Source organism: Zonotrichia albicollis, chromosome 7, assembly GCF_047830755.1.
Source record: "Zonotrichia albicollis isolate bZonAlb1 chromosome 7, bZonAlb1.hap1, whole genome shotgun sequence".
Classification (NCBI taxonomy): Eukaryota; Metazoa; Chordata; class Aves; order Passeriformes; family Passerellidae; genus Zonotrichia; species Zonotrichia albicollis.
Genome location: NC_133825.1, coordinates 36,921,767 through 36,934,056, shown reverse-complemented (window position 1 = coordinate 36,934,056; position 12,290 = coordinate 36,921,767). Strand labels below are relative to the sequence as shown.

General features: G+C 57.6%; 1 protein-coding gene across 2 annotated transcripts in view; it reads right to left on the bottom strand.

The window, feature by feature from the left end:
- The window catches only part of SLIT1 (slit guidance ligand 1), a 60,551-nt gene extending 48,676 nt beyond the window's left edge, over window positions 1-11,875 (bottom strand). For both annotated transcript variants that reach the window (XR_012581122.1, XM_005481594.4), the window contains exon 1: window positions 11,136-11,875. Coding sequence is in view for 1 of the 2 variants with exons in the window: in XM_005481594.4 (XP_005481651.2) it covers window positions 11,136-11,860 (725 nt within the window). In the remaining variant the exon portion in view is untranslated. The remainder of the gene's footprint in view (window positions 1-11,135) is intronic.
- Between the last annotated feature and the right edge of the window lie 415 nt (window positions 11,876-12,290).

The following is a 12,290-nucleotide window of genomic DNA, read 5'->3' as shown; positions in this document are numbered from 1 at the left end:
CTCTCTGGCTCCTCCCTGTTCCCGTTCCAGATGTCCCCCTGGGATACATGTCACCCCTTTCTGCAAATGTAGCTAACACCTGCTAGGGTCATCCCAAACGCATCTAGAGTTGTTTAGAGAAGGCGAGGGTAACAAGAAACAAACAAAAGTCGCCAGAACAGCAGGATCCCTGCAAATACCCAGCTGCAAGACACTTACAAGTATAAGTGACACTTACATGATAATGGCTCCTGCCATTATCCTTGCATCACAACCGGTTCAGTGCACAGCCATTTCACACCTTCTACCTGGAGAATAAGCCACACTCAGGTTTCACCTGCCAAGAGAAGCTTGCACAGGACAAGCTGCTTTGTGGCTACACTCTCTCCTTCAAAAGCCCTGGGTGAGCACAGGGACAGGCAATGCAGCCAGGAAGAAGATGCCGCCCCTCCTTGCTCATTCTGCTGGTGGAAATAAGGGGTACCTACACCCACCCATGGCCTGGGTCCTGCCCAGGCTCTGCTGAGCACCAGGACAACATGTCCCACTCCTGGACACACAGGACCTCTGCTCCCAGCCTGCTGGTTGCACCTTCCCCAGCTCTCCTCAGCCATGCTCTCCAGCACGCTCCTGCTAGGATTATCCTGCTTTAAAATACATCAAGCCAGAAGCTGCAGAGATTTGCACCTCGCAGTCAGCTTTGCAGCGCCTTTCTGCATTACAGGGTATGATCACTGTGGGAAAAGCAGGACCATCAGCTCTGGGACCCACAGTCTGCAGAGCTGGGGATCTCTGTGCAGCCCTCTATTGCAGGAGACATCACAAAGCGCAGCAGCCTTTGCTCCTTGCCATCAGCCAGCCTGCCCAAGGCATGTGCTGGGCATGGAGGGTGCCTACGCCAAGGCAGAGCCCAGGGAGGGCTCCCATGCCGGAGACCCACTGCCTGCACTGAACACGGACACAAAAAACAAAGGGAAAACGAATAAACTACGGGAGAAGTCAGTCAAGTGAAGGATGAGCGGCTGGAGCCAGGGAAGGAAAGCGACAGGAAAGTGCCACTATGGAGCAGCTTGGGGTGCTCGGGCAGCCCCACGGGGGGGTCTGTAACTTCCTGAGCCCTGACAGCGGGAGCAGGGAGCAGGAATGCCTCACGTCACATGGCTGGCTGAACACACAGCCCATCATTCCCATCCAGAGCCAAAGCTCCCCTCCGCCCGGTTCTGCAGCCGTGCGGGGGCCAAGGTCAGCGGCGGGCCGGCCCCGGGGCCGCCGAGCAGCGTGTAGGGCCAGCGGGGGCAGCAGCGCAGCCGCGCACCCCGGGGTGCTGCCATTGTCCCGCTGGAACGGCTGATAATGGCTAATGAGTTCCAGCTCGCCATTACAGCCCCGTAATTACAGCGCTATTCAGCCCCGCGATTGCCGGGCTCCTGCCATTATCCAGCCGTGTGCGCCGCGCTGGGAAGGAGGTTGGGAGAGCAGCGTTACTAGGACACAGATGAATGCGAGCCGGAATGAATAGAGGTTCCTCAGCCCCAGTGATTAAACTGAAACCCACAATTGGGCTCTGCAGCCCCACGGCTCCCAGTCCGACCGGCTCGCAGAGAGCACAGCGGGCTGCCGGGGACGGGTCTCCAAATCAGAAGGAGCTGACCCCCTGAGTGGGAGCAAAAACCGTGGTCAGTCAGGCTGTAAATCCCAGGCACCAAGCTCTGGGGTGTGTGACATGTTTCAGGGACATTTGTCACCACAAACGGGGTCGTTTGGTATGTACAGCTGTGTGCCCACCTCCTGATGGACCACAGCCCCAGAGTCAGCTAAGGGCAGGGAGAAATCACAGCTTCAGGAGTGGTTTTCTCCAAATGTCCTAAAGGTTCCTTGGCAAAGATTGCCTGGAAGATCCCCAGGGCCAGGCTGGGGACCAAGCTGGAGGCAATGGCACCCATTCGAGCTCCTGTGAGGGAGGGTTCCCATGTCACCTTCCTTTAAACATACCTACCGTTAACCTTACCTACCTACAATTCCAGTACAATGCGTAACTGGAAGTTGAGACATCTCCAGCATTGCAGAGGGACAGAGCAGAGGGGCTTGATTTAGAACTGCCCAACCTGAAAGGCAGGACTTAGACCCCAGCCTGCAAAGCCCAGGGTGGTGCTGTCCTCAGAGCACTGGCATCCCAGAGCCTTAGCCAGAGGCAGAGCACAGGCAGAGCATGGGAACACCAAAGAAGCCACAGAAGCCACAGACTAAACACGGCCAGTCCCTGCACATGCCAAAACCAGGCTCTGCCCTCTCTCCAAGGCATCTGCTGGGTCAGTGCAGCCCAAAGACTGGAGTACCAGAAGGCACTGCCAGGACCAGCTACCCTGGGCTCTGCTGCCCACACAGCCCAGCCTCTGCTTCTTCCATGCTTGCAGAGCATCCTCGGGGAACTTCAGCAGTGGGGCTGGTGGCAATCCCCAAGTGGGGCTGTGTCTAGGGCCCCCTGACAGTCCTCCTCCCTCAGGAACTAGCTCCTTGTGCTCCCTGACAACTGCTCCCAGCATCCTTCCATGCCTTTGTTCAGGTAAATGATGGCCTTTGCAACCCAGATGGGAACGAACAGCAGGTAAAGCTTATTTGTAAGGATGCCGAGGCAACACTGCCATTTAACTTCATGACATTTTTCCCCTCTGAACCCCCTTCAGTTCCTCATGGAGATAAATTACAGTCTGCAGTGCCCAGAAAGCCGGATCCCTGCTGCTCAGCTGGTCACCCACTGCCTCCATGCCCTTTCCTAGTGAAGCAAAACACTCTGCCCTGCTCCACACAGCAGAGCTTCAATAAGGAGTGATGTGTCTGGGGAGCTGCCCAGCAGATTGGTTGTATTTCTGGACTATGACTTGAAAGCAGAAACACAAGGCGTGCTCTTTCCTCGCTAATTCAAAGGATTTAACACCAGAAAGCATCCTCAAGTTCATTCAGGCTGCTTTCCTCTGCCCCCCCAGCATCCCACATCTCACACTGCTGATGGAGAGGCAGCAGATTTTCATTTGCAACCCTCAAGTTTCAGAAACCCCCCTCCCATTCTGCCTGGGAAGAGGAAAGTCATTAAAACAATCAGTCCCTTTGCTACATTGCTTGTGGATCATCCCGCTCCCAGATGGGATGTCTGCGCTGCAGCAGGGTTCGTTAGACTGGATTTGCATAGTCTGGGTTTATATTTGGTTTCTAGCTTTGGATGGCTTATCCATTCCCAGGGGGTCTGATGTGTCTTTTCCCTTTGCAGGGTTTGGAGCTACACTAACTCAGTAACAACCTCAGAGAGCACAAATGCTGAGAGTTAATTTATTAAATACAGCCAACATGAATGATATTTCCCTGGGCACTGATTTATCAGGAGCAAGAAGGAGCAGACAGTGCAATCCCAGGATCCCTACTCTTGCAAAGCATCAGCTATTCAGCACACATGTGACTCCTGTCCTTGTGGCTCAGCTCAGCTCTGCTCTCCTGATGAGGCAGAAATCCGGCTCTGCTCCCTGGAATCCCGCTTTAAAGAATGCAGAGGGAAAGCCTGTGAGATGGATTCCTGCATTGGCACCCACCAGCACCAAAATGTGCCCTGGCCCATCAGGGCCAGCACAGAGCAGGTGCCCACAGCTCTGGGCAGTGACTGCAGGGGCTGCTGGAGAAGGATCTGTGCTCCTGTGGTGCCTGCTGCAAGGGCTGTCCCTCCCCCAGTGGGGCTGGTCTGTGTATTGTCCGTGAGATCCGTCCCTCCTTGACGATCTTCACTGCTCTGCCTTCCCTGCCCTTGCCTCAGAGCTCCGGCCCCCAAGGGCATGGCTCCCCTCCCAGCAGCTCCACAGCCCTCATCCCAGAGCCCTGACCCCAGCTGGAGCCAGCAGTGCCAGATAATAATCAGGGAAGCAGAGAAATGAAGGCTGGAAGGTCACACACCCCACAGCAGTGCCTCTGCCACCCTCCATCAATCCAGGCAGATGCACACACTGCTCCTTCAAGGACAGGCACTGACACTACCCTGTGCCTTATTCCAGCACCATTATCAAAACTCTGACCTGAACCCCTCCCGCAGCATGTGAACCCCATCTCTGCCTGCCCAGGCCACCATGGTGCAGAGATCTGGCTGCTCCCTTGCCCCTGCAGGCCTCTTTCCCACAGCAATCCCCCAGCCCAAGGGCACAAGAGGCCTCAGGGCCTCTCTGACCGGCAGGGCTCTGTTTGTGCTCCTTTCCACATCTGTGCTTCTGGTGATTGCCTCCCACCAACACTTTCCTCGAGTCCCCAGGCATCAACCTCCTTTCTGTCAGCTCATTCCTCCCATTCACCAAGGCCACTCTGAAACCTCAGCCCATTCTCCAGCCCTCCTGCATCCCCCCCAGCCTAGTGGCATCTGCCACTGTCAGAAGCAGCTTGTGTCCCATCACACAGACTGCTAATGGAAACAGGGATGAGGCTTAGACTCCAGACTGACCCCTGTGCTCAGCACTGGGGACAGAGCAGCTGCAACCTTTCATCCTACACTTTTATTGCATTTTTCAAGTCTTCTCAAGATTTTAGCCGGCTGCTTGAATGTAACTTAGCCCACTGAGCTGCTCAAACAAAGAAATGTGGGGCAGAGGCCCTTCCCAGTCCTGCAAGAGCTGGTCCCCTCCAGCACAGCACCACATTCACCAGCTCTCTGGAGCCCATATGGCCATGGCTGGTTGCTAACTCCATCCCCTCCAATACCAGGGAATTACAGGGTGCTGCTGCCACTGCTTAGGGAGGAGACACTGGTCACACACACATCCTGGGCTGACACAGCTGCACAAGGGGCTCAGCACCCTCTTCTCCTTTTCCATCCCATCCCTGTTCTGACCACATCCCTCAAGAAGAGCAAAGGTGCCCAAGGGATACATGGCAGTCCCTTCAGGGTGTCACTCACCCAGCACCAGCCCCACCAGCTGCCTGCAGGTGCCCAACCAGCAGAGCCAAGAGCAGCTGTGTGCTGTTGGGGTTCATCTGGGAATCACTGCCCTTAGCCAAAGGGGACCCAAGCCCCAAGCACAGCCATGGCCCCACAGCACAGGAGGCTCTACAGCAGGTTAGCATCACGACAGATCTTTAAGCATTACAAACAGCATCGATCATGCAAGTAACAGTGAGGATGCAAGGGCTTTCTGTTCTCCTAACTTCTCTCTGGGGTTTTCATGCCACAGCCATTAGCTGCTCGCAGTCAGGGAATGCTTTACACTCACACAGCATTGTGGTGTACCACCTTCAAGTTAAAAATTAATAAATAACCTCCCTGAACCCCAGCGGGAGAGCGAAAAGGCAGCAGGGCATTTGTGTATCACAAATGTGGAAACTGAGACTCAGCCAAGAGAACAGATTTTCTGGGATAGCCAAGAAATTTGGCTTTTTATGCTGTGCTGCGTAGCCTGGTGAGGGGCTGCTCTCTAGCTCCTCTGCTTCCCAGGGCAGGGGAGGCTGCCCAGCCCTCAGGCTGCATCCTGCCACTCACTGGATTGAGTTCCACTTTGCATCTCCTACAGCAAAACCTCTTTGGCTTATCCCTCCTGGAGCTGCTCATACCAGGGATGAGAGGACAAGTGCACCTGAACGGCTCAGTTATAGATGCCTACTCAGTCCCAGATGGGTATCCTGGAGCATCCCATTTGGGATGCAGGGCTTCCTCCAACCAAGAAATATCCAGGGCTAGGAGCTTGCATCTCTCTCACTGTTGGTGCCCAGGGCTGCTCCTTGGCTGCATCGCTTTAAAAATTAATTTTCCCTTTTTCTGATCTTCCTCCTCTAGCAGCCTCTCTCCCCCATAGGACACTTGCCTCTGCTATTTTGAGCAGCAAGTGCATCCAAAATGCATGCTGGGGAAGCAGGCAGTCAGCACAGCCTCAGAGCCTGAATGTAGCAGGGAGGTCTGAGATGATTCTTGTGGGGACAACCTTGGGCCAACCCCACAGAAACACCATGGAGAGGTCCCCTCATTCCACCCCATTTCCTTCTCACTCCCAGCAGTGCCAGGGCCCCAAGGACCTGGCTATCCTTACTGCTCCCATCGCTAACTGGCATCCTGGTGCTGTATAGCAGGAAATCCTCTGCTCCTCTCCCCACTCCTACCACTGCCATCCCTGGCTGTTCCTCGAGCAGGGACAGGGGCCAGCTGCTGGAGCTGGCCTTGGAACTCCTCGCACTGGAAGCCTGCATCCTCAGCCTTCTATAGCTGCTCACTCTTCTGCCAGCCAGAGTTTTGATAGGAAGCAATGAAGTAGGGGAGAGAATGAAGCTCAAAGCAAATGCACATCCTGTTGGAGTCCCTTTCTGTAACTGGGCTGGTTCTGTGTGTGCTGCCGTGCACTGGCACCGTGGCCACCATGCCAGTCCACCCTGGGACCTGGGCACAGCAGCAACAGCATTGAAAGGTGCCCGTGGGAGACCCACAATTAAAGCTGGAAACAGCTCCCCTTCCTTGCTCCCACCTCAGCAGCAAGGAACTGCTGTTAGCACAATGCATCACTCTGGAGGACCAAAGTGGCAGCACATTTAAGGCAAAAATATCTGTTTTAAAAGATGCAATAAAACAGAGCCAGGGAAGGGTTTATAGGGAAGCAATTGCTGTGTGGGGTGAGAAGTGGTCACCAGAGGCCAATCTGCCTGGCTTTATTGCCTGTTACTGGTGACTTTTCCCAACCTGGGGACAATAGATCCTCCACTATCAGCCTCCACTTCAGTCAATACAAACACGACATAGTTTTTTAAACTAATATTTTTCCAGCATGCAATTCCATAGAGAGTGAGAACGCAGCGTTACCATGGCAATATATAGACAGCATCTGCCTTGGACGTAGCTGAAGGGAGAAATTGGAATAGAATTGCAAATTTCCTCTGTCCAGGAAGGCTCCCAAAGAAGCCACTGCGGTGGGCTGGGCAGGCTACCTTCCCAAGCCAGCCTGCATCCTCCCAGTGCCCAGCACTACCTCTCCTGAGAGCTGAGGGCTGCAGGGCCAGCCACGCACTGCCCTGGCTGGACCAAGGTCCTGCATGCTGCTCCAGAGCTCTGCAGAGCCTGCACAGACCCTCTGCAACCAGACTGCTCACTGGGAACTTGCCTGGCCACTTCAGGGATGGGACAGGTTGACTTCCTCAAGGTGCTTCCTAAGAAGGAGCATTGCCTGAAGCCCCTGAAAGGAGAGGCAGCCCAATAACTGGAGTGGAATGCAGGAGTGCTGCTGTGATACACCAGCCTGGCTGCTGCAAGACATTTTGATTAACTGGCGAGAGGTAGATGCAGGTGAATGCATTAAACATGCTCTGGACTAGAGCTTGCTGCTGGAATTTTGGCAGGGGATGGTTGGGCAGTATGCAGGAGTGCTCCAGGTGCAGCCACCCTGGCATGGGGCTCCCACACCCAAAGGCTGTGGCTCAGCACCCCTTCCCTCCACCAATGCAGACACAGGGATGGCAGCCTGGCTACAGACTGCATGGGGCCCATTTCAGCACAGGCAAACCCCCAAAGTTTGGGAACCAGGCAAACAGAAGCCCCATTAAATGATGAGGCCAGGAACTCTGGAAAGGAACAGCCAGAGCCAAGAGGGGTGCAGTGATGGGGACCCCCAAACCCAACTCTGCTGCCTTCCACATGGGGGGAGGGACACAGCAGAGCCCGCACTGAGATGGGGGATGATGTTCAGCTCATCAGAGAGGAGGCAAAAGGGGCAAGTGGGGCAATTCTCAATTGTCAGCCAAAAAATTAAATAGCAGGAAAAAGTCACATGCCATCACAGCCAATTCATCCCCTACAAGCAAAGAGCTGGGCTGGAAGCTGCCATTTGACAGTGGCCAATTTGCACTGATCCTGCTGGCGTGGGGAGAGCTATCCACCTCCTCAACAAGGCAGTCTGCTCTTCAGAGACACTTTCAAAGGAAAAAAGAAAGAAAAGCAAGCAAATGGGGAAGGAAATTGTGACCTTCTCCCACAACTCTTCTCTGGTGGCTGAGGCCTGAGGGACTCCTGGAAGCAGATAACACTGTAGTGCTGGAGGATTATCACCCCGTCCTGCCTACAAAGCCTTCAGGCCTCTGTTGTGCTTGCCAGAAGTGTAGGCAGGAGCACAGGCATCTGTGAAAAGTGCCCAGAGACTTTGGTGCTTCCCACCTTGCTCATCCCCGATCCAGCCAGAGGGCAGGTGCACAACCCCCATTTATGTTGGGCTGCAGACTAAAAGGCACTTAGGGATCAGTGTGCTGTGCCCTGGTACAAGGCAAGAGGGGTCCTGTGTCCCCCCTTGCAACCATCACTCATGGTCCATCCTGGACACATCTGCAGCCCTTACTCTCTCCCAGCAGCACAGCACCCACCAGGATGATATCACAGGGCAAGCTGAAACAGAAGACAATTTTTCCCCAGCCCGTGATTCTCCAAAGTTGCAGTGACTCTGCAAGGCAAGTAATTCCCTGTTCTTCAAAGGAAAGGCTGTATTGCAAAAGCAACAGAGCACAAACCTCATCACAGCACGCTGCTGCCTGAGTCCCCACAATGGCACTGCCAGCAGGCCTGGCTGCCCTGCCCAGGGGCTTGACCCATGGGGCTCAGCCAGGTGGGAGGCTGGAGAAAGCCTGGAGGCTCTAGACACTGCACTGGCAAACAACAGGCAAGAAATTCAACAGCAGAGACATCCCTGCTCACTGCCACTGTGGAATGCGTGGTGAGGCTGGCATTGCTCGTGCTGTGCATCTCAGGGCTTGGGAAAAGAGGAATGGCAGTGAGGGGCACTGGTGAGAGGCTGATGACTGCCCACAGAGAGCTGACCCTGGAGAGAGCAAGTCCTGGCACAGCCCCTGCTGCAGGCTCCCCTGTGGCTGCCTGCTGACCTTGCTCCATCGAACACGGAGGAGCTGGAGACTGCAAGGCTGCAGCCTGCTTACAGGGAATTGAAACTCACTTACGAGCTGTTACAGCAGGATTTCACTGCTAGGAGATAGACCTGCTCTGCACAGACACCCTCCAGCACCTGCATGGGTGTGCAAAACAGCAGGAAGTAGTTATCCAGCAGACAACACCCACGAGAGAGCAAGCATGTCTAGCTCACTCCAGACAGAAGATCCGGCAGCACCAGCTGCATTAAAATCCAGAAAACCCAATGCTGCTGAATGGCAGCAGGCATGGAGGACCAGGTCAGGGGAGGCAGAATGGGACACAGCAAGCAGGACCCACCTCCAGAGCAGGAGAGATGTCCTGCCAGAGCAGGAGTGAGACACCCAACAGGGCATCCTCCATTAGCTCACTGCAGCATTGCTTCACTTGAGCAGTGCTGAGCAAGGGGCTGGATGTGGGCAGAGCTGAGGACTCAGTGCCAACTCTCCAAGAGACAGAAAGGGCTGGTGCAGGCTGTGCATAAACCTTCCCTCTGCCCTGGGCACAGCAGAAAGGGGGATCCTGTCTCAGACCTCATACACTTGGTCTATGGGATGGCAACTCACAGCAGCCTGGTTGCTGTGCTGGGTAATAATCACTTGTATGAGGATAATTATGGTGGGAGAAAAGAAAACTCCTCTAAAGTGGTATCCTGCAGAGCTCTTGATGCAGCATGCTGGGTGCAGCCCTGGCAGCTGCCAGGCTCTCTGCAGTCCATGCATGCAGTCCTTCCATCTGCAGGCAAAGGGCACAGTCAAACCCCAGGAGCTGCAAACAGCAGGGCACAGGGACAGGAGCACTGTGTGGCTGTCCTGGAACATGTCCTGCAGCTCTGCTGCCCAAGGAAATAGCAGCTCAACACTTCCCTGCACTGCAAGGGGGATGTGGGGGCAGCCTGCCCCAGGGCCAGACAGCTCCTGTGCCACCATGGTCCATTGCAGCTACTGGGATGGGGCACCTGCTGCTGCTGAGCAGAGGGGACCGGCTGGGGACAGCCCGGCTCTCCTGCTGTTCCTGCGTGCCAGCAGCAGGTTGGACACGTCCAGCTCATGCTGCTCTCCCTGCTTGGCCACAGAACCCCAGGCAGGCAGACCTGCCCAGCCAGGCACAGCAGCAGAGGCCCCCTCCTGCTCGGGGGAGCTCAGCAGGTAACACGGGACCCACACAGCCGGCTGGATCTTGACTGTGAGAGAAAAACCTTCCTCATGGGAGCCCGGCTAAGAGAGCCAGGGACACCTCCCAGCACCCCTGAGGACGTGGCAAGGGATTTGATGAGCAGTGAGGTGCAGCCACAGGGGACTGGAGAGGATGGGTGAGCTCTGGCTCGCGATGGGTGATCTGCACGGCTGAAGGCTGGTCACAGCAAGGGGAATCTCAAGAGGGGCTGGGGCAATGGGACCTGATCCTGACACGATGTGCAGCACTCCCAGGAGAGCTTCTTGGGGACAAAGGGGTGCCCAGCACAGGTAGGGGCTTGGGGTGACAGGAGCCCTCAGAGAACCCCTGTGACTGTGTAGCTACCCTATGACAAGTCACTGGAGGGGTGGTCACACACCTGTGTGTGGGACCCACACACGCAGCCTGTTCTGGGCTGCCCCAGTGCAAATGCCCCCTCCGGAGCAGCCCACTCCCTCGGGCACTGCTCCAACCCCAACCCCGCTGCACATACTTGCACAAAGACTGGCACACGCGGGCTCTCGCATATGCCGGAGCCCTTGCACGACCCTCACGCAGAGAGAGGGCTACACACAAACCCTGCTCTCCACCTCGACGGGCTACTGCACCTCCCTCAGGAAGGGGACGGTGCACATAAACTCACCCAACAGGCCTTTGCACACGTATCCTCTGGACGGAATTTACAGACACACAACCCCCGGGCGCAGCGGGACACCGCACATCACCCACCCCACCAGGCTCTTGCACTCGCACCTTTAGGGCGGCCGACCGTGGTCCCACGGGCATCTGCACGCGTTGTGCCCGTAGCGGGCACGGCGGGCACTTGCACACACCGCAGACAGGCTGCTGCCCACCCCCGCCACGGACAGCCGCCTGCACACGCACCCCGGACGGGCTCCCGCACGCACTCCCGAGCTCGGGCTCCGGAGCGGTTCCGCACCCCGCGGGGCATTCGCTCCCCTCGGGCTTTTGGCCACCCCCGCCCTCGGACAAGCCCCCGCGCCCCGCCGGGCTCCCGCACCCCGTCGGCGCAGCCCGGCGGCGGCGGACAAAGCCCGGCGGTACTCACAGGCGCTCGGTGCTGCGGGGGATGCTGCGGGGCACGGCGCGCAGGGCCGAGCCGTGGCAGTCCACCGTGGTGCCGCTGCAGGCGCACAGCGGCGGGCAGGCGGCGGCGCGGCCCCGGCACAGCGCGGCGCACGCCAGCAGCCAGGCGGCGGCCCGCAGCCCCGCCGGGACCCCCGCCGGCCGCCCGGGGGTCGGGGCCGCCATGGCAGCGGGCAGCAGGGTCAGGCGGTGCGGCCGCCGCGCATCACCGGCGAGAGGAGCGGAGCGCGGCTCGGCTCGACGCGGCGCGGCTCGGCTGCGGGGCGAGAGCCCCGTCGGCGCACACCCGCCCACCCTCACTGCCGCCCCATCCCGCAGCCAGCCCAGGCTCAGCCCCCGCGCTGGCTCCTCCCTCCCGCCCTGCCCGCCCCGACGGGCCCCCCCGCCGCCGCCGCGCCCCTCCCCGCGCCCCCGGTACCCGCGGCGGCCGAGCGAGCGGCGGTCCCGGCCGGGCAGGGCACGGGCACCCCGGCCGCCGGAGCCGTCGGGGCTCTGCACCGCTCCGGCCGTGCGGGAAGGTGGCTTCGGATCGCTGCCCCCACCTGGGACAGGGGCTGCGTTCGCGGAGCACCCGGGTTCTCCGGGAGAGCGGCGGGCAGCGACACCCCGGGGAGAAAGAGCCTGGGAGCCAGGCGGCCGCAGAGAGAGCATTCCCACCTCTCCTGGGGGTGCCGAGAGCTGTCGCATGCCCTGATGTACCTGAGGAGCCTTGGCCTGTCTCCCACCCGGCAGCCCGAAACCCCAACCCATCATCCAGAGTCCGGGTGAGGCACGGGGACCTGGCAGCCCACGGGGCGCACGGGACAGGCTGGCGCTTGTCACCCGGGATGGCGCCTGGCCCCTGAGTCCCGCGGCTCAGCGCTCCAGCCTGCAGCTGGAGTGGCAGCTCTACTTTGATATGTGCCCCACACACAAATGGCAAATCTTGAAGTCCTGGTTGTGGCATTAGCTATGTTGTTTAACATTCCAGGGGAACACCTTTAAGAATAAAATAACCAAAATGTCTTTTTGGCTAACCTACAGGGAAGAACAAGACAAAGTACACCTATTTCAGTGCAAAAGGAAGTGAAGCCAAGAAATCTTACAAGTTTGATTCTAAACAGTTGACATCTCAAAA